General features: G+C 35.8%; 1 protein-coding gene across 1 annotated transcript in view; it reads left to right on the plus strand.

The window, feature by feature from the left end:
* Nucleotides 1-23,671, plus strand: part of SPRED1 (sprouty related EVH1 domain containing 1) — a 116,626-nt gene that overhangs the window by 62,781 nt on the left and 30,174 nt on the right. Inside the window, exons 3-4 of the mRNA XM_081507145.1 lie at nt 19,721-19,889; nt 22,199-22,248. Coding sequence (XP_081363271.1) covers nt 19,721-19,889; nt 22,199-22,248 — 219 coding nt within the window. The remainder of the gene's footprint in view (nt 1-19,720; nt 19,890-22,198; nt 22,249-23,671) is intronic.

Consider the following 23,671-nt stretch of genomic DNA (forward strand, 5'->3'; position numbering starts at 1 on the left):
CTTTATAAGTACCTGAATGAACTTTCAGTAATGATATCAAAATTTTGCTAAAATATTTCCTGCTAAACAAAGTTTTAGATAACTTTGGGGATCTAAATTAGCCATTTTTAAGCTTTTGTAGTAGGACAGTAAAATACTGTAAATTCACTAATTAATGTTATTGTGCTTTTTAAAGCATATTGTGCCAAGAGATGACAAAGGTGAAGTAGGCTATGTAGAAAGATACAGTCCGACTCTACAACCCCTGGATTACTTAAGATGTTCTATGGAAAACAGAAGAATTCACTGTGCAATATTAAAGTAAACTTAGAAGATAGCTATCATTATAAACTTAGAATTTATAATAAGTTAATACTTGAAGAAAGAAAAAAATAGGAAACATCAAGTTTAGAAAGTTGCCAAGGAGATTAAGTAATTTTTTTGATTAATAATTAGGTTGTGGATAAAAAGTGGTTTATAAAAATTAAAATGCCTATGAGACATGGCGCTAGTGGTAAAGAACCTGCCTGCTAATGCAGGAGATGTAAGAGACCCCTGGGTCGGAAAGATCCCCTGGTGAAGGGAATGGCAACTCAGTCCAGTATTCTTGAGAATCCCATGGACAGGGGAGTCCCATGGGCAGGCACAGTCCACAGGGTCGCAAAGAGTCGGACACAACTGAAGTGATTTAACAGACAACACACACACACGAGATAATAGTTATATTGTTTAAAATGGTACATTTAAAAAATATTTTTGTTGTTGTTGCACTGGGTCTTTGTTGCTGTGCATGGGCTTTCTTCAGTTGCAAGGAGCAGGGGCTACTCTTTAATTATCATATGCAGGCTTATCATTGCGATGGCCTCTCTTGTTGCAGAGTGTGGGCTCAAGGGTTTGCGGCTCACGGGTTGTAGAACTCAGGCTTAATAGTTGTGGTGCACGGGCTTAGTTGCCCCGTGGCAAATGGAATCTTCCCCAACCAGGGATCAAACCAATGTCCCCTGCATTGGCAGGCAGATTCTTAACCACTGGACCACCAGGGAAGTCCAAAACTTCCAAACTTTTTTAAAACGGAGTTTCTTTACAGTTATTAGAGCCTAAAGCAAAATTAGAATATTTGTTTTTTTAGAAAGAGAGTAAAGTGATTATAACATAGCAGTAGCTTTATTAAAAATGAGACTCATTCTCCTTACCACCATGGAAAGTCCCAAAAGAACAGGGAAACATCTTTGTACCTTGGATTGAACTTTATAAAAGTACAGAATAACAGTTTTCTACTTAGCTTTTTCCACTGTGCCAACTGTGAATTTTTACATTGTGAAACTTCAGTTCTTCACAGCACTCTTCCCCCTCTAAAAACCAATTCCGTTAATTAGCTTTCCCCTTAGGACTAAGCAGCTCTCTCTCAAAAGAGACTGGTTCTCCTATTCACCATAATACTAGAGAGTTAGGGAAATGAGTGGGTTGGGAGTAGAGATAGTGTCAGCATTTTGTTCCTTATTCTCCTCACAGAAAGTTCTATATAACCCACACACTTAAATTTTTTACTGATGCTCTCTGTACCATTCAGAACACCATCCTTTAGCTTTTATTTTCATCTACTGATCTTAGAAATTCCCTCTCAATGCCAGCTTTTCCACATCAGACCCTCATCATCATTTCTTGGCTACTTTACTTTTTTTCTGGTCTTCATTTCAGTAGGTTACTCTTCTGGATCTGCTTGTTACCAGATCTGCTTGTTACCAGAATTTTTCCATATGAGAAATTTTATGGTTTCATGTCATTTCTGTTTTATTTCCCATCCCTTTCTGTACAATTTCATGCTTACTGTATTATCTGTGTGTCCCATTTCACTAGATTTCTTCTGACTTTAGTATCTTTTCTTTCTTTTTTAATCCAATCTGAATTTTCCTTATGAATCATTTAAACCACCCATTTATACATATTTCAGTGGACGATATGTTGCGAAATTTCAGTCTTACTTACACTAAAGGAATATCACTGAATCCACATTACTAAAAGGGAAAGTTCAGTATCTAAAGATGAGTCTTTCATGTAATAAATATTTATTGAGCATCTATTTGCTAGAAACCCCTGTTCTAGGCCCTGGGGATATGTAAATGAATGAAGACAGAAACCTCAGTTCAGAAAAGGCTTCTAGGGATTTCCCTGGTGGCCCAGTGGCAAAGACTCCATGCTCTCAATTTAGGGGTCCTGGGTTCAATCCCTGGTCAGGGAACTAGTTCCCACATGCCACAGTTAAGACCTGGCAGAGCCAAATAAATAAATAAATATTTTTTTAAAAAAAGAAAGAAAAGACTTGTAATATTTTTTCAAAGCACAGTTTTACCTCTTTCTAACTTTTATATTGCTTACAATACTGAACTTTCTAAAGCTTGTGTCTGATAATTCCTTTAGTTGTTCCCCTCAATTTCCTAGAGACAATTTCATCTCCTTAATTTCACCACAATAAACTTGTATAATCTGACCCTTACTTCCTTGAATCTATCAGCTTGTTTCCCAAAGGCAACATTTCTGTGATATTGCCTTACTGAATTACTCAGAGTTCACTAAAAGCCTACATTGAACTTAGGGAAAATGTTATCCCCTTTTTTCCATTAAGTAAATAACTATGAAAGATAGCATATTGCAAGTTTTATCTGGAATGGAGAATGTGGACATCCATCTTGCTGCTGCTAAGTCACCTCAGTCGTGTCCGACTGTGCGATCCCATAAACGGCAGCCCACCAGGTTCCGCTGTCCCTGGGATTCTCCAGGCAAGAATACTGGAGTGGGTTGCCATTTCCTTCTCCAATGCATGCATCCACGCTAAGTCGCTTCAGTTGTGTCCGACTCTGTGCGACCCTATGGACAAGCAGCCCACCAGGCTCCTCTGTCCACAGGATTGCCATTTCCTTCTCTCTCCATCTTGCTAGTCTTGAGGAAATAATAATGTCATCAGGAACAATTTCCATGTTATTGTCACAAGTGAATCACAGATGGACACATAGGAAAGTTGAGTTGGAAGAAGCTCCTTGGGCAAACCAGTTTTGCTATGAAGGGTTGTTATGGAAAGAAATGCTAATAATAACATTCATTTAGTTTAGAATAACCTGTTCATTTTAGGGTCAGTCCATTGAAAAAGATAGTAAATTGTACAGCTAATTTTTTGTACAATGATGAACTTTGTGACCTCACTGCAGCTTGATAATAGTTCATTCTTGAGTATTATCAATATTTTTTGAAGAGGAAGAAATGTGTCTGCTGTATTTCTATTCTCTTTCTTTGGGAGCAAAAAAAATAGGGTACACTCTGTATGGTTTCCTGAAAATTTAAGTTTTAGAATATTCTCATATTACCTTCCTGGTTGCTTTTATTTCCTCTTTTTAGAAAACATCAGCTTAGCACTTCAGCACTCTATTTACAGATGACACTATACTTCCTCTTAATTTTTTTCAATTTTTTTCATATTTTTTAAATTATGAAAGTATGATGACACATTTACCAGAGACTTGGAAAATACAGAACAGAGTTATTAATGCATACAATTCTACTATATACTACAATTCTTTTTTTAAGTAGATAAAATAAGATTTTCAGTTGAAGTTTCAATATCAAACTCTCAGAAGTTAGTAGAGTGAATAGACAGAAAAGTAGGATATAGTAGACCTAAAAAACACTATGAACCAATTCAACATAATTAAGATTTATAAAATATTCATTTCACAGGATGCAAATTCTATTCAAGTTCCCATAGACTATAAAGCAGAAGACATTGGAACATATCCAGGGATGTAAAACAAGGTGCAAAAATTTCATGGTCAAGAAATCATGCAAAGTCTATTCTCTTATCACTGTGTAATTATGTTAGAAATCAGTATTAAAAGGTATTTGAAAATAACCTGCTTATTGTTGTTATTCAGTCGCTCAGTTATGTTTGATTCTTTGCAATCCCATGGACTGCAGCACACCAGGCATCCCTGTCCTTCATTGTCTCCTGCTGCTGCTAAGTTGCTTCAGTCGTGTTCGACTCTGTGCGACCCCATAGCCGGCAGCCCACCAGGCTCTGCTGCCCCTGGGATTCTCCAGGCAAGAACACTGGAGTGGGTTGCCATTTCCTTCGCCAATGCATGAAAGTGAAAAGTGAAAGTGAAGTCGCTCAGTCGCATCCGACTCTTTGCGACTCCATAGACTGCAGCCTACCAGGCTCCTCCATCCATGGGATTTTCCAGGCAAGAGTACTGGAGTTTGCTCAAACTCATGTCAATTGAATCAATGATGCCATTTTTTCATTTACTTCCTCTTTATTATTTGTTTTGAATTAACATCATTTCACTCTTTAGTTATTAATATATATTGGTTGATCTAGTCAGTGAGGTTCATGATTATCTTGGCTTCATCTTTTCCTTTTATACCTGATTGTAATATATTTCACATTCTTTCCATTACATTCTCATTGCCATTAAGCTATTATAATGACTAATGTGTACATATGAATGTGCACTCAGTCGTGTCTGACAATCATATTTTGTGTAGTCAGTGTTTTTCAGTTGTGTTGATAGGTGCGTAGTGGTAGCTCATTGTAGTTTTAATTTGCATTTCCATAATGGCTAGGGTTGAATATCTTTCTATGTACTTATTTGTATCTTCTTTGGTGAAATATCTCTTTGTGTCCTTTTCCTGTTTTCTCATTGGATTATTTGTTTTTTTCTGCTGCTGTGTTTCAGAAGTTTCTCATTTTATTTTCCAGATACTAGTCCTTTATCAGGATATATGATTTGCAAATATTTTCTCCCAGTCTACAGATTGTCTTTTTAACCTTCATGGAATATTTTATAGAGCGAAATTTAAATTGATGAAGTTCAGTCTATATGTTTTTCCTTTCATGGATTGTGTTTTTGGAGTCACATTAGGGAATGCATTTCCTTACCCTGGGTCCCTGAAGATGTATACTATTTTAAGTTTTAAAATTTTACATTTCATATTTAAGGCTGTAGTCCTTTTTAAGGAATTTTTTATATATGATGGTTAAGTCAGGTTTCATTTCTTTTGCCTATGAATGCCCAACTTTTTCCAGGACCACTGCTTGTTCATCTATTAAATTACTTTTGTGCTGTTTTACTATGAAGAACTACAAGACCTTCTAGAGCTAACACCAACAAAAGATGTCCTTTTTATCGTGGGGGCCTGGAATGAAAAATTAGGAACTCAGGAGATATCTGGAATAACCGTCAAGTTTGTCCTTGGAGTACAAAATGAAGCAGGGAAAAGGCTTACAGAGTTTTGCCAAGAGAATGCACCAGTCAGAGCAAACACTCTTTTCCAACAACACAAGAGAAGACTCTACATGGATATCACCAGATAGTCAATACCGAAATCAGATTGATTATATTCTTTGCAGCCATAGATGGAGAAGCTCTATACAGTCAGCGAAAGCAAGACCGGGAGCTGACTGTGGTTCAGATCATGAATTCCTTATTGCAAAATTCAGACTTATATTGAAGAAAGTAGGGAAAACCGCTAGACCATTCAGGTATGACCTAAATCAAATCCTTTGTGATTATACAGTGAAAGTGACAAATAGATTCAAAGCGTTAGATCTGATAGAGTGCAGTGCCTGAAGAACTATGGACAGAGGTTCGTAACACTGTACAGGAGGTGGTGATCAAAACCATCCCCAAGAAAAAGAAATGTATAATGGCAAAATGGTTGTCTGAGGAGGCCTTACAGATAGCTATGGAAAGAAGAGAAGTGAAAGGCAAAGGAGAAAAGGAAAGATATATCCATCTGAAGGCAGAGTTCCAAAGACTAGCAAGGAGAGGTGAGAAAGCCTTCCTAAGTGATCAGTGTGAAGAAATAGAGGGAAACAATAGGATGGGAAAGACTAGAGATCTCTTCAAGAGAATTAGAAATACCAAGGGAACATTTCATGCAAGGTGGGAATAATAAAGGTGAGAAACGGTATGAACCTAACAGAAGCAGAAGATATTAAGAAGAGATGGCAATAATACACAGAAGAACTATACAAAAAAGATCTTCATGACCCAGATAACCACGATGGTGGGATCACTCACTTAGAGCCAGACATCGTGGAATGCGAAGTCAGGTGGGTCTTAGGAAGCATCACTACAAACAAAGCTAGGGGAGGTGATGAAATTCCAGTTGAGCTATTTTAAATCCTAAAAGATGATGCTGTGAAGGTGCTGCAGTGAATATGTCAGCAGATTTGGAAAACTCAGCAGTGGCTACAGGACTGGGAAAGGTCAATTTTCATTCCAGTCTCAAAGGCAATGCCAAAGAATGTTCAAACTACTGCACAACTGCACTTATCTCACATGATAGCAAAATAATGCTCAAAATTCTCAAAGTGAGGCTTCAACAGTATGTGCACCATGAACTTCCAGATGTTCTGAATTTAGAAAAGGCAGAGGAACCAGACATCAAATAGCCAACATCCGCTGGATCATCGCAAAAGCAAGAGAATTCCAGAAAAACATCTACTTCTGTTTCATTGACTACACTAAAGCCTTTGACTCTGTGGATCACAACAGACTATAAAAAATTCTTAAAGAGATGGAAATACCAGATCACCTTACTTGCCTCTTGAGATATCTGTGTGCAGGTCAAGAAGCAACAGTTAGACCTGGACTTGAAACAACAGACTGGTTCCAAATTGAGAAAGGAGTACATCAAGTCTGTATACTGTCACCATGCTTTTATACATAGTATGCAGAGTACATCATGTGAAACACGGGGCTGGATGAAGCATAAGCTGAAATAAGATTGCTGGGAGAAATATAGATAACCTCATATATGCAGATGACACTACTCTATGGCAGAAAGCGAAGAGGAACTAAAGAGCCTTTTGATGAATGTGAAAAAGGAGAGTGAAAAAGCTGGCTTAAAACTCCAAATTAAAAAACGATGATCATGGCAAACAGATGGAGAAACAGTGAGAGACTTTATTTTTGGGGGTCCAAAATCACTGCAGATGATGACTGCAGCCATGAAATTAAAAGATGCTTGACCCTTGGAAGAAAAGTTATGACCAACCTAGACAGCATATTAAAAAGCAGAGACATTACTTTGCCAACAAAGATTCATCTAGTAAAAGCTATGGTTTTTCCAGTAGTCTAGTCATGTATGGATGTGAGAGTAGGACTATAAAGAAACTTGAGCACTGAAGAATTGATGCTTTTGAACTGTGATCTTGGAGAAGACTCTTGAGAGTCCCTTGGACTGCAAGGACATCAAACCAGTCAATCCTAATAGAAATTGACCCTGAACATATATAGGAAGGACTGATGCTAAAGGTGAAGCTCCAATACTTTGGCTACCTGATGTCAAAAAACTGACTCACTGGAAAAGAGCCTGATGCTGGGAAAGATTGAAGGCAGGAGGGGAAGGGGATGACAGAGGATGAGATGATTGGATGGCATCACCAACTCAATGAACATGAGTTTGAGTAAACTGTAGGAGATGGTAAAGGACAGGGAAGCCTGGTGCGCTGCAGTCCTTGGGGTCACAAACAGACACGAATGAGCAACTGAACAACAGCTCTTATTAAAAATCAGCTGAGTGTTTTTATGTAGGTTCTCGATTTTCTTCCATTACTCTGTCCATCCATAGGAATCACACACTGTTTTACTGTAGCTATACTGTAAGCCCTAATAGTGGGCAAAGTGATCTCTCCCATTTTGTTTCTCTTTTTTAATATTATTTTAACTGTCCTGGTGTCTGTGCCTTTCCATATAAAGTTTAGAATGAAATTGTCACTGTCTACAAAATTGTTTACTGGATTTTGATAGGAATTGTATTAAACCTGTTGGTCAATTTTGGGAGAACTGACATCTTTATTGTGTTGAATCTTCCAATCTATGAGTGTAATTTTTCTCCAGTTTGGGTCTTTCAATTTCACTAGCATTTTGTAATTTTCAATGTATAGATCCTAAAGATACATTTTGTTAAATGTATACCTAAGTGTTTGATTTTCCATGGAGCAATTTTATATACTGTTGTGTTTATAATTTTGGTTAGTGCATGTTCATTTTGTGTGAACAGAAATTCACTTCATCAGTCTTGCTGAACTATGAGGTGTTTTGGTAGATTCCTTGGGATTTTCTAACACAGGCCATTGTTGTCATCTACAGGTATGAGCAGCTTTATTTCTTCCTTTTCCATCTGTATGCCTTTTATTTCTTTTTCTTTCCTTACTACAGTGGCTAGAACTTTAAATTCTGTGTTGAATAAGAATGGTCATAGTGGGCACCCTTGCCTCTTTCAGATCTTAGCAGAAACAATTCACTCATTCACTCTTGAGTATGATATTAGCTATAGAGTTTGTTACGGATGATTTTTATTGAGTTGCTGATAATTTTTATCATGAATGGAGTTTGTAATTAGATGAGTTTTCTGTGTCAATTGATTATGTTCACATCTTCAGCTTGTTGATACCATAGATTACACTTTTTTTTTTTTTTCCAGTGTTGACTCAGCTTTGTATTTCTGGAATAAATCCCACTACATCATGGTGTATAATCTTTTTATACGTTACTGGGTTTGATTTGTTGCTATTTTTTGGAGGAGTTTTGTATTTAAGTTCTTGAGAGGTACTGGTCTGTAATTTTCTTTCTTTTGGTATTACTATCTTTGTGTGATGTTGGTATCAACGTACTGGTGGCCTCATAAAATGAATTGTGTAGTATTCCCTCCTCTTCTGTTTTCTGAAAGAGTTTGTGTAAAATTGATGTTAGTTCCTCTGAAAATATTTGGTAGAATGCTCCACTGAAACCATCTCAGTGTATAGAGATCTCTCTCTGTCTCTTTTGGCCACACTCTGCAACTTTTGGGATCTTAGTTCCCCAACTAGGAATTGAACCTAGACCCTTGGCAGTGAATGTATGAAATCCTAATAACTGGATGGGCAGGGAATTCCCAAGAAAAGTCTCTTTGCAAGCTTTTAAATTACAAATTCAATTTCTTTAATGCCTATAGGACTACTTAGGTTCATTTGTTTTATCTTGGTTGAGTTTTGATGATAATGTGATTTTCAAAGAATTGGTCCACTTCCAAGCTGTCTAATTTGAGTGTGAAGGTGTTTTTAGTATCTCAAGTACTCTTTTTTTTTTTTTTTTTTTTCTTTTTTGGGGTAAGGAAGACAACTAGTCGGAAATCTAGCTGACAGAGACGATGGCAGACTAATGTCTCAAAATAACCATCTTCTCAAGTGCTCTTTGAAAGGCTACAGATCTTAGCAACAACCCATGTTTCATTCCTGAAATTGGTGATTTGTATCTTTATTTTTAGCTTGTCAATCTTACTAGAGATTTATTAGTTTTGCCTTTTTCTGTTGTTGTTGTTGTTTTTTTAGATCGGCTTTTTGTTTCTTTTTTTTTTCTTCCTCCCATCTATTTTCAGCTTCTATTTCTGTTGATTTCTTTTCTTTGGTATTTTCTTCCTTCAGCTTGCTTTGGATTTATTTTGCTCTTCTTTTTTGAGTTTCTTGAGGTAGAAACTTCAGTTATTGATTTGATACCTTTCCTCATTCCAATATCCATAGCTTTTTGAAAGACTTCAATTCACTGTAATATAAAAGTTTGACTTTATAAAATTTATTCTCACTTATTAAATTAATCAAATCTTGCATATCCTTTGTGTGTGTGTGTGTGTGTGTTTGCTTCAATTTAAAGGTTAAAATTCTACAGCTGTCATCATGTATTTGGATATTCTTGTGTTTTGAAATGGTTTTTGTGTTATGTGCATATTGCTGTGTAAGTCAGTTAACAAAGATTCATGGCTGTTAAATTCTTAAGTCACCGAGATTGATTTCATCAGAATTGTATGGACCTCTCTCCAAATTATGCAGACCCAGTTGAGGGTGAAGAGAATTGTTTAAGCTTATTTAGTTTTATTCTTCCAATTCAGAGTTCTGACATCCTGTAGGGACTTGGGAAAGAGTCAAGTAAAGAAGCTGGGTCACATTGACTGTGCCCAAGAATTTGCCACTAGGAGTCAGAATAGTAACCTAATTGTGACAGTTCACTTCTCTGTTTTGTATCTCATCTCCTCTTCCCTCATAACACCCCATTTCAGTATTATTTTCTACCGATCCAGTTTCTTTAATAGCTACAGGTTTCTAATGGTTTTCTATTTCTTTTCAGTCAGTTTTGATAAGTTATAATTTTTCTAGGAAATTGCTATTTCACTTAGGTTTTCAAATTTGAGATCTTAAAACCTTACACTGAATTCTTTATTACTTTGTAAACCTTTGCTCTGCCTTCCATTTTAATTACATGGTCACAGTATAATTATCATATTTAGGAAATTTAACATAAATATAGTACTTTAATATACAGTCCGTATTTCAGTTTTGCCAACTCTTCTGATAATGTTCTTAAAGCATTTTTGTTCTCTCAGTACAAGATCATGTAGCATTTAGCTGTCATGTGTCTTTTTTCTCCTTTAATCTGGAGCAGTTCTTCAGGTTTTTTTTTTCATGACATCAGTTCAGTTTAGTCACTTAATCACGTCCAACTCTTTGCAACCCCATGGACTGCAGCACGCCGGGCTTCCCTGTCCATCACCAACTTCTGGAGCTTGTTCAAACTCATGTCCGTTGAGTCGGTGATGCCATCCAACCATCTCATCCTCTATCTTCCCCTTCTCCTGCTTTCAATCTTTCCCAGCATCAGGCTCTTTTCCAGTGAGTCAGTTCTTCACATCAGGTGGCCAAAGTATTGGAGTTTCAACTTCAGCTTCAGTCCTTCCAATGAATATTCAGGACTGATTTCCTTTAGGATGGACTGGTTGGATCTCCTTGCAGTCCAAGGGACTCTCAAGTCTTCACCACCACCACAGTGTAAAAGCGTCAATTCTTCGGCGCTCAACTTTCTTTATAGTCAGACTCTCACATCTATACATGACTACTGGAAAAACCATAGCTTTGTCTAAATGGACCTTTGTTGGCAAGGTAATGTCTCTGCTTTTTAATATGCTGTCTAGGTTGGTCATAACTTTTCTTCCAAGGAGCAAGTGTCTTTTAATTTCATGGCTGCAGTCACCATCCAGGGTGATTTTGAAGCCCCCCAAAATAAAGTCTGTCACTGTTTCCATTGTATCCCCATCTATTTGCCATGAAGCGATAGGACTGGATGCCATGATCTTAGTTTTTGGAATGTTGAGTTTAAAGCCAGCTTTTTTACTCTCCCCTTTCACTTTCCTCAATAGGCTCTTTAGTTCCTTTTCACTTTCTGCCATAAGGGTGGTGTCATCTGAGTATCTGTGGTTATTGATATTTCTCCTGGCAATATTGATTCTAGTTTGTGTTTCATCCAACCAGGCATTTTGCATGATGTACTCTGCATGTAAGTTGAATAAGCAGGTTGACAATATACTGCTTTGATATACTCCTTTCCCAATTTTGAACCAGTTCGTTGTTCCCATGTTCAGTTCTAAATGTTGCTTCTTGACCTGCATGCAGATTTCTCAGGAGGCAGGTAAGGTGGTCTGGTATTTCCATCTCTTTAAGAATTTTTTCGACGGGTTGTTGTGATCCATACAATCAACAGCTTTGCCGTAGTCAATAAAGCAGAACTCTGTGATGTTTTTCTGGAACTCTCTTGCTTTTTGATGATCCAGCGGATGTTGGCTATTTGATCTCTGGTTCTTCTGCCTTTTCTAAATCCAGTTTGAACAGCTGGAAGTTCACGGTTCACGTACTGTTGAAGCCTCCCTTGGAGAATTTTGAGCATGAGTTTGCTATCGTGTGGGATGAGTGCAATTGTGTGGTTGTGTGAACATTCTTTGGCATTCCCTTTCTTTGGAATTGAGATGAAAGCTTACCTTTTCCACTCCTGTGGCCACTGCTGTGTTTTCTAAATTTGCTGGCATATTGAGTACAGCACTTTCACAGCATCATCTTTTAGGATTTGAAGTGGCTCAGCTGGAATTCCATCACCTCCATTAGCTTTGTTCGTAGTGATGCTTCCTAAGGCCCACTGGACTTCACATTTCAGGATGTACTTGGGTGTAATCTCAAAAATGACAGAATGATCTGTTCGTTTCCAAGGCAAACCATTCAATATCACGTTAATCCAAGTCTCTGCCCCAACCAATTATGCTGAAGAAGCTGAAGTTGAATGATTCTATGAAGGACCTACAAGACCTTCTGAAACTAACACCCAGAAAAGATGTCCTTTTCATCATATGGGACTAGAATGCAAAAGTAGGAAGTCAAGAGATACCTGGAGTAACAGGCAAATTTAGCCTTGGAGTACAAAATGAAGCAGGGCAAAGGCTAACAGAGTTTTCATGAAATTGACATATTTTAAAAATATTGGCTCCCGCCATTCTTTTTGTGGTAGCTGAACTGTTATTATTTGTGAAGAAACACTACCATTTTGCCTTCTGTTACTTTTTAGATTTTTTCTAAAGTCCCATTTGTCTCAGAACCCAACTTTAAACACAGATTTCTATTAGTAGATAATTAGTAAAAATGTGCTATTTGATAACAACGTAGTTTCATATTTCATAGAATGCCTTGGTGTCCTTTATAAAGGGTTGTATATCATCCAGATACAAAGTTTTTTATATCATCCAGAAAACTAAAGGTCATAATAGGAGGCAGCTATTTGAGTTACCAGTTATTGATTTTATCAAGTAATTTAAACTTGAAAATGCAGTTTTTATTTCAAAAATGAAATGTTTTTTCCTTGATTGGAAGACACTTCTTAAAGTTACCAAAATATTTTCTTTGTCTAGTTACCAACTGTACTACATCTTAGATAATGCTTTCTATAAACATGTAATTATCTACTTGTAAGGTAGCATATGTAATAAAGTTACATAGTAGTTTGAAAGTACATATTTATTTTTACTCTGCTTTCCCAAATTATTACTTGTTATTAGTGAGACAGAAATGTATTTATATCCATTTTTGGCTTGGTCTATTTTAAATGCTTCTGGCAAATAGTCCAGTAATTTGCTCTATATTTCCCAAAATAACTTGAAATATATCTTCAGAAGTTTTAATTATTTAGTGACTGTCAAACCCACCCGCCTCCCCTTTTTTTTTCTCTATAATATATCCTAGAATTTCTTTCGGAGGAAGAAAGAAGGTTGGAGATTGTAATGTTTTCACTGTCTGTAGAATCAATCTGTTAACAAGCTCTTTGAGGTCCTGAGCACCTTTATTTATCATTCAAACTCCTCCCCATCCTGTACTCAAAAAAGAAATACTGACCTCTCAGCCTTTATAGCAACTGTTCTATTATGGGCTGGTGGCATCACCTTGTGACTAACATCACCCTTGCTGCTATTAGGTATTGAAGATCTGCTGTGTGTCAGACACTATTTGAATACTTTGTGTATATTACCTCATTTAATTCTTAAGTCAGATGGGTAATGAATGGTGGAAACTGAAGGGGACCCAGTTACTCTAAGCTTCAGAGCCCATGAGCTTAAAATTAATTTATATACTGAAATCCCTCTTATGCTTTAATAACATTTTCTTCTTGGGAAGTATATGTGGATTGTTCTGTTTCTTCTGTAATTCATATTTTGATCATTTTACTTTGAAAATATTTTGCTCATGTGAAGAATATCCATTCTCATTAACCATCTTTCTTCTTTTCCTTTCTCTTTTAGCTCTTAGCCTGCTACTGTAAGAAAATCACTTCTCTTCCTTCTCTCCCTTCATCTATAATAGATTTTGATATATTTATGCTTACAGTAGGTTTGCTTTCCTTAAATTCAGAGTTCACCTATGCATCTGGTTGTTTTTTTCATAATACCTATTTAACCTTTCTAGAAGAAAAAGAGTATTTGTTCTTTTTGTTATCACTAGCTCAAAAGACCTTAAGATCTTATTAAAATAGTCATGTTCCAAAAGTATTTATCTAGCTAGAAAAGACTTGTATATCTTAGCCAACTTAGATCTATTCAGATCTATATTAAAAATACAAAGCTATTCTACCAAATACTGCTGTTTTTCTTCCTTTCTTAAAGTCCCTTTCCTAAAGGTGATCCAGTCAGTCTATTTGCAGTGATTAACTTCTACTCAAACCTGATCGGGTCTATTCATATGTAAGAGTCTGAAATTTTCTCTCTTTTTTTGGAGGTGATCAGCATAAAAACATTTAAGTGCTTTTAAATTTGTTGCTTTTTCTAGTTAAATTTTTTTCGTTATGCTTTTTTATAGTTTATAGTAAAGAATGATTTTTTTCTGAATCCCAATAAACTTGTAGATGGTCAAGAGTTCAAAAGTTATAGTGTTGATTTTAAAACTCTTTAATTTCTTCTTTGTTAACTAGCCACATTCTTAGTGGATCCATTAGGGGTTATTGATAACAAGTTACTTTACATATTCTTTTGTAGTTATTCTTGTTGAGTCACCCTTACATTTAATATTCACTTTGCAGTTATTTATGCTCAGTATCTTTTCTGCTTATTATTTAATATATAATTTGTCTTTAGGGTAGAAATAAGGGCACAGCCAATGATCTTCTTTCAGATTTATCTTATTAATACATTCTAATTGATAAATCAAGCTTTGGGAGTTGGTGATGGACAGGGAAGCCTGGTGTGCTGCATACCATGGGGTTGTAAAGAGTCTGACGGGACTGAGCGACTTATAAATGTTCTTTATGGTTACTGTGGAGGTCTGATGAAATTCACATACTTCTAGAATGCCTGAACCCCAGAAAGAAGCACATTCAACTAAGAAGTAGCAGATCTCATTAACAATTTTAACAACTTATTTACAGAGTATTTTATGATTATACTTTTAATGGCTTCTGGTAGTTGCTTTTAGGGTACTCTTCTTAAAATTATTCATTTGATTTTGTGCTAAATCTTCACATAGAAAAAAATAAAAAGTTCTAAGAGAAAGTATAGGTCATGTATTCTGGGAGAGCTGTAACCACTTCAGGCCAGTAGAACAGCTGTTACTTTACTGGATTAGTAATTAATAGATATGGGACTTCCCTGGTGGCTCCAGCAATAAAGAATCCTCCTGCCAATGCAGGAGACGCAAGTTCAATCCTTGGGTCAGGAAGAACCATTTGGAGAAGGAAATGGCAAGCCACTCCCATAGTCTTGCCTGGGAAATCTCATGGACAGAGCAGCCTAGTGGGCTTCATTCACTGAATCCTGTCCAACTCTGCCACCCCATGGACTGCAGCACGCCAAGCTTCTCTGTCTTTCACTATCTCCCAGAGTTTGCTTGTCCTAAATATTAGTTATTTTTATGGTATGCTAAATATATACTCGGAGAAGGCAATGGCACCCCACTCCAGTACTCTTGCCTGGAAAATCCCATGGACGGAGGGGCCTGGTGGGCTGCAGTCCAGGGGGTCGCTAAGAGTCAGACACGACTGAGCGACTTCACTTTCACTTTTCACTTTCATGCATTGGAGAAGGAAATGGCAACCCACTCCAGTGTTCTTGCCTAGAGAATCCCAGGGACGGGGAAGCCTAGTGGGCTACCGTCTATGGGGTCGCACAGAGCCGGACATGACTGAAGCGACTTAGCAGCAGCAGCAGCAAATATACACTATGAACAGTAAGATCTATTTTATATCCTAATGTTACTTTGTAGGTAAAAACTAATGACATAAATTGACATCTACTTCAGAATTAGTTGGCATTTTGTTTTTGTACCAAGTTGGTGTGGTGTGTAACCTCAATATTTATATGACTTTCAGGTGAAACACATTTTTGCATAAGTACTTGTATGAGTCCAAGCGCTAATTCATTTTCCGTACTATTTCCTCAGTGTATTTTAAAACAAATTTTAAAAACTTCTTCTGTGTGTTTTGGGACCCTGTAAAAAATAGATGCTGTTTGTAAACAAGTGATATAGATACATATCGATCATGTTGAAATTTTTCTAGCAGATAGTAGTTGGAAAAGAACTTTGGGAAGTTTTGGAAAAGAGTTAACAGCATTTTCATGTATTAAAAGTTAATTTAGTGATACTTTCATGTAATCAGACAAGCATCACACTCAGGTGTTTATGTCCTTCTCTCTTTTGACAATTGCAATTGAGCAGTTTTCCAAAATATATATCTCTTTTCCACTGTTTATGAATTAATATAAATTATGTTATGAATTAATATAAATTAACTTATGAAGTAATAAATTAAGTAAATATGTTACAGTAATCCATAATACCAATTTTAACTTATTGAATTCCAGACTTAATTTAATTATGAATTTTATTATTATTATTGCAAAATGGTTTTTGTGACAGTTTGTAAAATGCAAGTGCTAACACACTTTGCCTGTAAGCAAGCAGGACATTATTTTATTTGTCATTTATTGCAGAAATAAACAAAACTTACTATCAGAGATGAATTTTTTTCAGTGATACACTGGTAAAAGTTTAACAATAAGGTTTTGGTGGGGAAGTTGGTAGAGAGAGGCAGTGGTTTATACCTTAACATCAATATGAGATAGAATCAATATAACATCACATCACTGCATATGGAGTTGGGAAGAAGTGATTAGTACTATACCAATATTTTTTATTTTATTACCTGTGCTTTTAGTGTCATATCCAAGAAAATGTTGCCAAATCCAATGTCATGGAATATTTGTCCTATGTTTTCTTCTAGGAGTTCTGTTGTTTCAGGTCTTCTTTAGGTCCTTGATCCATTATCAGTTAATTTTTGCATGTGGTGTTAGATAAGGATGAAACTTCATTCTTCTGCATGTGGATATCCAGTTTCCTAGGACCATTTGTTGAAAAGACTTGTACTTTCATTGAACAGTCTTGTCACTGTTGTCAGATATTTTGATGTCGTTTCCTTTTTGTTGGTTATTATTGTCTTGAAAAGATGTTCAGTTCAGTCGCTCAGTTGTGTCTGACTCTTTGTGACCCCATGAACTGCAGCTTGCCAGACTTCCCTGTCCATCACCAACTCCCGGAGCTTGCTCAAACTCAGGTCCATCAAGTCGGTGATGCCATCCAACAATCTCATCCTCTTTCGTCTCCTCCTCCTGCCTTCAATATTTCCCAGCATCAAGGTCTTTTCCAGTGAGTCAGTTCTTCACATCAAGTGGCCAAAGTATTGGAGTTTCAGCTTCAGCATCAGTCCTTCCAATGAACATTCAGGACTGATTTCCTTTAGGATTGACTGGTTTGATCTCCTTGCAGTCCAAGGGACTCTCAAGAGTCTTCACCACCACCAAAGTTTAAAAGCATCAATTCTTCGGCGCTCAGCTTTCTTTATAGTCGGACTCTCACATCCATACATGACTACTGGAAAAACCATTGTTTTGATTACATGGACCTTTGTTGGCAAAGTAATGTCTCTGCTTTTTAATATGCTGTCTACATTGGTCATAACTTTTCTTCCAAGGAGCAGGCTTCTTAATTTCATGGCTGCAGTCACGATCTGCAGTGATTTTGGAGCCCCCCAAAATAAAGTCTGTGACTGTTTCCCCATGTATTTGCTATGAAGTGATAAGATCGGATGCCATGATCTTAGGTTTCTGAATTTTGAGTTTTAAGCCAACTTTTCACTCTCCTGTTTCACTTTCATCATGAGGCCCTTTAGTTCTTCACTTTCTGCCATAAGGGTGGTGTCATCTGTGTATCTGAGGTTATTGATATTTCTCCCAGCACTCTTGATTCCAGCTTATGCTTCATCCAGCCCAGCATTTCACATTATGTACTTTGCATGTAAGTTAAATTAGCAGGGTGACAATATACATCCTTGACGTACTCCTTTCCCAATTTGGAACCAGTCTGTTCCATGTCCATTTCTAACTGTTGCTTCTTGATCTGCCTACAGATTTCTCAGGAGGGCAGGTAAGGTGGTCTGGTATTCCCATCTCTTGAAGAATTTTCCATAGTTTGTTGTGATATACACAGTCAAAGGCTTTGGCATAATCAATAAAGCAGATGTAGATATTTTTCTGGAATTCTCTTGCTTTTTCTGTGATTCAACGGATGTTGGCAGTTTGATCTCTTAAATTTTGTTAAATGCTATTTCTGCTTTTTCAGTTGAGATGTGAATTTTTTCCCTTCATTCTGTTCATGTAGGATATTACTTTGATCAATTTTTATGTGTTTAACTGTCCTAGCATTTCAAGAATAAATCCAGTTTGGTCATAGTGTGTACTGTCCTTCTTATGTACTGCTGAGTTTGGTTTGCAAATGTTGAGGATTTTTGGCATCAAGGATCTTTGCATCAAGGATTTTTGCATCCTTTATATTCATAAAGGATGTTGGTACATAGTTGTCTTGTAGTGTCTTTGTTATCAGGATAATGCTGTCCTCATAGAATGAATTAGAAAGATTTTCCTCCAGTCTTTTGATAAACTTTGAGGTGCCGGTATTAGTTCTTTAAATGTTTGATATAATTCACCAGCGAAGCCCAGGGTTTTTCTTTGTCAAAAGATGTTTGATTACTAGTCTACTTACTAGTTATATATTTATTAAGATTTTCTTTTTGTTTCTTGCTTGGTCTGTTTTATTTTTCTAGTAATTTGTCCATTAAATCTAGGTTATCTGATTTGTTGGTATACAGTTGTTCACAGTACTCTCTCATAATTCTTTTTATTTCTGTAGAATTGATGTAATGTCTCCATTTTGATTCTGATTTCTCTTTTACTTCTTAGTCCTTCTAGCTCAGGATTTGTCCATTATTAAAATCATTTTGAAGAGCCAATTTTGGTTTCATTGATTTTTCTCTGTTATTTTTCTGGTCTCTACTTTGTCTCTCCTGTCATCTTCATTACTTCCTTTATTCTTTTTGCTCGGTTTGGGTTTAATTTGTTCCTTGAATTTTAAATTTATATTGTTGATTGAAGATTTTTCTTTTTTTTTTTTTAATGCAAGTGTTTATACCTATACATTTTCCCCTTAGTACTGCTTTCTTTGTTTCCTATAAGTTTTGGTATATTGTATCATTGTTTTCATCCTCTTTAAGTGTGTTATAACTTTCCTTATGGTTTATTCTTTGATAAGTTGTTATTTAATTCCCAGAATATTTTGAATTTTCCAATTTTCCTTTTGTTATTGATTTTTAACTTTATCTTAATTTGGTCAGAAATACTTTGTATGATATCCATATTCTTTAATATAGTGAGATTAATTTGTGGCCGAACACATGGTGTATCCTGAAAAATGTCCCATGTGCATTTCAGAAAAACGTCTGTTTTGTTACTGAATAGAGTGTTTCGTATGTCTGTTTGGTCTAGTTGATTGCTGTGTTAAATTCTCTATTTCTTGAAGAATAAGGTCCTTTCTACTCACCTTGGCTTTTGTAATTTGTATACAAGCTGTGCCAGGAACATGTGCACAGCTGTCTGCCCTACGGCTGGAAGTGGGTATGAGGGTTGTTGCTGCTTTTATGCTAATAGCTGAAATTGACCAAAATTAACTGTAGTTTACTGTCCATGTCTTTTCCTGAAAATTCCAAGCTTTCAACAGACTCTATAAAGTTCCAACATAGTTACATCCGATAGATATTGCCAGCCAGTTTTGTCTAGGTAGGGAGACAGATGCCTGGGGCTTCTTAAGAACTCTGCCATCTTTCCAGAATCTTCTTTAATCCTATATTAATTTCTGTATCAAGTGACTTTGTGAGTAGATGAAGTAACAAGACCTCACATTAATGGAGGGATGCTTTTATTAAAATATAACAGCCCTTTTCTCAACTAACTTTGTATTTAAGAGCTACGTTAGATTCATTTGATATATGTATAGTAATTTTTGGCATTTAACTTTTGGCAGGTGGTTTTGGAATGTATGCTTAAAAAAGACCTTATTTACAATAAGGTCACTCCAACATTTCACCACTGGAAGATTGATGACAAGAAATTTGGCCTTACTTTTCAAAGTCCTGCTGATGCTAGGGCTTTTGATAGAGGCATTCGGAGAGCTATAGAGGATATTTCTCAAGGTAGGTTGTTTTGACTGTTTCCTTAATTTATTAGTTACATATAGTAGAAGTGACTTCAAGCAAGTCAGCTTTTATGATATGAGATCAGGTTTTAAAAGCTGATTGTAGGTAAAGATAAAATAATGGGCTCCTTAATCTGTTTTATGTTTGTCATATCACAGTATATACATCAGTAGCACACATCAGATAATTCTAAAGTTTTAAAATAAGGGCTCAAAAAGAGAGGAGCAGTCAGAACTTTCAAAATCCTGCATGTGTGTGCTACTCATATCCTTGTTTTGGTAATTATAAGCAGAAAATGTATAATAATTAAATATATGTTGACTCTAGTTATTCTATGACAAAACCTTTCTTAAGTCTTCACTTGATTTCGTTAATAAGGATTGTCAGAGACAGCAACCTATCCCTTTGTGTATCTTACCAGTCTGTTAGATCATAAACTCTAAAGCTTGCAAGTTTAAAAGGGAGGAAGAATATTTACATGTAAGACTGGCTTTTGCTTAATTAAACAAAAGGAAATCACATTAAAAATCATTTCTTTCCCCCAAAGAAGTCATAACTAAGATTTAATTTGTTTTTTTAATTAACAAAGAAAATTATCTGTTAGTAGAAATAACCTTCTTATACAAAGCAACTGAATGAAAATGTGTTGACAGCATTGTGACTTGTATATTTTGAAGATGGGACTTTAGTGAAAAAATTAGAAAACATGAACTAATTATGAGAGAAGCCAGAAGCAAGAACATCGAAAAACTTAGCACAAGTATGTATTGTTAGTGAGTGAAGCTGTAGTTAAATAATGTTTTAGCTACTTTAAAAGACTAGAATTTGGTAAACAATTTTTGATTTCTGATTCAGAAAAAAATTCCATGAAATGATGGCAGTTATTTTATCCTTAGTACAAGAACCCATAAATTCTCCATATATCAGTGTTCTTATTGTTGGCTGAACATGTGAATCAACCTGGGAGGCTTTTGAAAAATAGAATAACTGGTCCTCACTCCAGACCACTTGAATGAAACTACTTGGGGAATAGAGCTGAGGCATTCCTTTTTTCTTTAAAGTTTCTGTACATTTCAAATGTGATGAGGAATTATCAAATTATATATCATGAATTTAGGCAGGAGGTGGGGGAGGTGAATATGAATCTTTAGATTCTCCTGTAGTGGTTATGGTTCTTAAACTATTGCAAGAAACTTAAAAAAATATATGATGCCAAATGCCTCATCCAGCAGAGATTCTGACATTACTGGTTTGAGATTATACTCTGGCATCAGTTTTGTTTTTTTTTTTAAGTTTCCCAGTTAATTCTGATATTTAGCTAGTGTGGTGGAAGAAGCAGTACTTGAAAATTGTTATCCATGATGCTGGAATTTTGTGTTTTGAATTAATTTTATGCCGACACTCATACCCCCATAAGAGCATACTTTTTTCCCTAGGATCAGATAGAATGGTTTATCTTTTTAAAAAAGTAATTAATAAGGAGAAGCTCATAAACACCTCGCCAAATAGAGTAGACTACAGTACTCAGCCTGTCTCATTGTTTTTGAACTTTTTAAAGAAATATACTTGGTAGCATTATTACCAGCCACTATTACAGATTTTAAAAATCACACTAAATATTTCTTACTTAGCCTTCTATGATAGTAAGAATAAACTAGGCAGCCTTTTCCATAGGTCAACTTTCTCTTCAAGGGTAGCATATAAACTCAGGATACTTTGCTAAAATAAATTCTTCTTATTAATTTGTTGAAACTAAAGGCACCCTTGAATGCCATGAAAAGTTCTATAGAGTCATTGGTGCTCAAAAGTCATTAACAACAAATGGCTATTGATTATCAATAGTGGAGTCAGGCTCATTTGTTTTCGTTCTTATTAAAGCAGCTAAAATCCTAGTTTGAGATACTGAATACTGTTTTGGAGATCAGAGTGTTTAGAAAAATTGAAGAAACCATGTGATTATCTCCTAAATAACAGAGGAGCGTAATGCATATACTCTTCCTAGCAGTTTGAGTATTTCAGAGAAATCAAGGGGAGGACTTAGTAGAGAATAGTACACATTTACAGAATATGTCTCTTTAATAAATAACTCGAAATTTACCTGTAGAAGAGGAAAACAATCACTTTATTCTCTGTTCTTCTAACAAAGGGGCAAGTATGAGTGGCCAACATCTGACTAGTTGCCGGGCAGTCCAGAATCATCTCTGATCAATCTTCTGTAGCATCTTAGTGATATTATCAATTAGTCAACAACTCTAAAATCTAAGACAAAAATTCTATGCTTAATCAACTTTTACTTGTTTTCTTAGGATGCCCATCATTTAAAAATGAAGCTGAAGGAACAGAAGACAATTTACAAGTAAGTAGTTTGACTTAAAAGGAATTTCAAAACCTGAAGGATATGGTGGAAATCACTAGCCTTAATAAATAAACAATTCAAATAAATTCTTAAGAAGTTTTTAGATGCCATATTTGTCAGGAAATTTGTGTGTATGTATGTGTGTGTATGTATATGTATACATATATACATTTTCTATTTAGAGAGAGGTTGATTTTGTTCAGGTTTTTTTTTTATGAAAAAAACTTGAAAGATTTTGTTTGTAATAGCATCAAAAAGTATAAAGTTCCATGAAAGAAAAAATTTTTTTAGAAAAGCCTAATTATAAAGACTGAAATTTTCACAATTAGAAGATTCAATATTGTTTAAATTGCAGTTTCCCCCAAAATTGATTTGTATGCACACCTAGTCAAAATCACAAAAGTTTTTGTATAGAAATTTATGATATGATTCTAAAATTTTTTTTTCTTTTTTTTTTTGTAAATTGTTTATTTTAATTGGAGGCCAGTTACTTTATAGTATTGCAGTGGTTTTTGCCATACGTTCACATGAATCAGCCATGGGTATACATGTGTCCCCCATCCTGAACCCCCCTCCCAACTCCCTCCTCATCCCATCACTCAGGGTTATCCCAGTGCACTGGCCCTGGGTGCCCTGTCTCATCGATTATTGCCTTGCATCAAACCTGGACTGGCAATCTATTTCACATATGGTAGTATACATGTTTCAATGCTATTCTCTTAAATCATCCCACCCTCACCTTCTCCCACAGAGTCCAAAAGTCTGTTCTTTACATCTATGTCTCTTTTGCTGTGATTTTGTTCAGTTTTATAAGGAATTGGCTCATCAGATTGTGGGAGCTGGCAAGTCCAAAATCCACAGGGTAGGTAAGCAGAAAGGCAGGCATCTTGGAAATTCTGGCAAGAGTTGATGTTTTGGTCTTGAGTCTAAGGGCAGTCTCAAGGCAGACTTCCTTCCTCTTTGTGGGACCTCAGTCTATAATTCTTTTCATAATGGATCCTACCTACTTTATGGAGGTTAATCTCCTTTAATGAGTCTAGTAGATTTAGATGTTGGTCAGATATGAAAATTACCTTCACAATATTTAGACTGATGCTTGCCCAAACCACTTGTCACCATGGCTTAGTCAAGTTTACAAATAAAATTAACCATCACAGATATCCCATTCCATATGTAAGGTACTTGTATTAAAAATTCATAGAAAAATAAATGTTGATAAACCTGGACAGCTTTATTCTCAGTAGGTAGTATAAATTAACATTCTTTAGTTACCAAATTATCAAAGATTTTAAAAATTAATTTTACCCCTGACTGTGTCTTTCCATGAGGTTGACAGATTGACCCTCTGCTAGAGAAAATGTAGATTGGTAGATTGTTTTTAGAAAGCAGCTTGGTAATACATATTTAAAAGCCTTAAAAATAG

The sequence above is a fragment of the Giraffa tippelskirchi genome, chromosome 7 (assembly GCF_054371585.1).
Source record: "Giraffa tippelskirchi isolate mGirTip1 chromosome 7, T2T-mGirTip1v1.2.pri, whole genome shotgun sequence".
Taxonomy (NCBI): domain Eukaryota; kingdom Metazoa; phylum Chordata; class Mammalia; order Artiodactyla; family Giraffidae; genus Giraffa; species Giraffa tippelskirchi.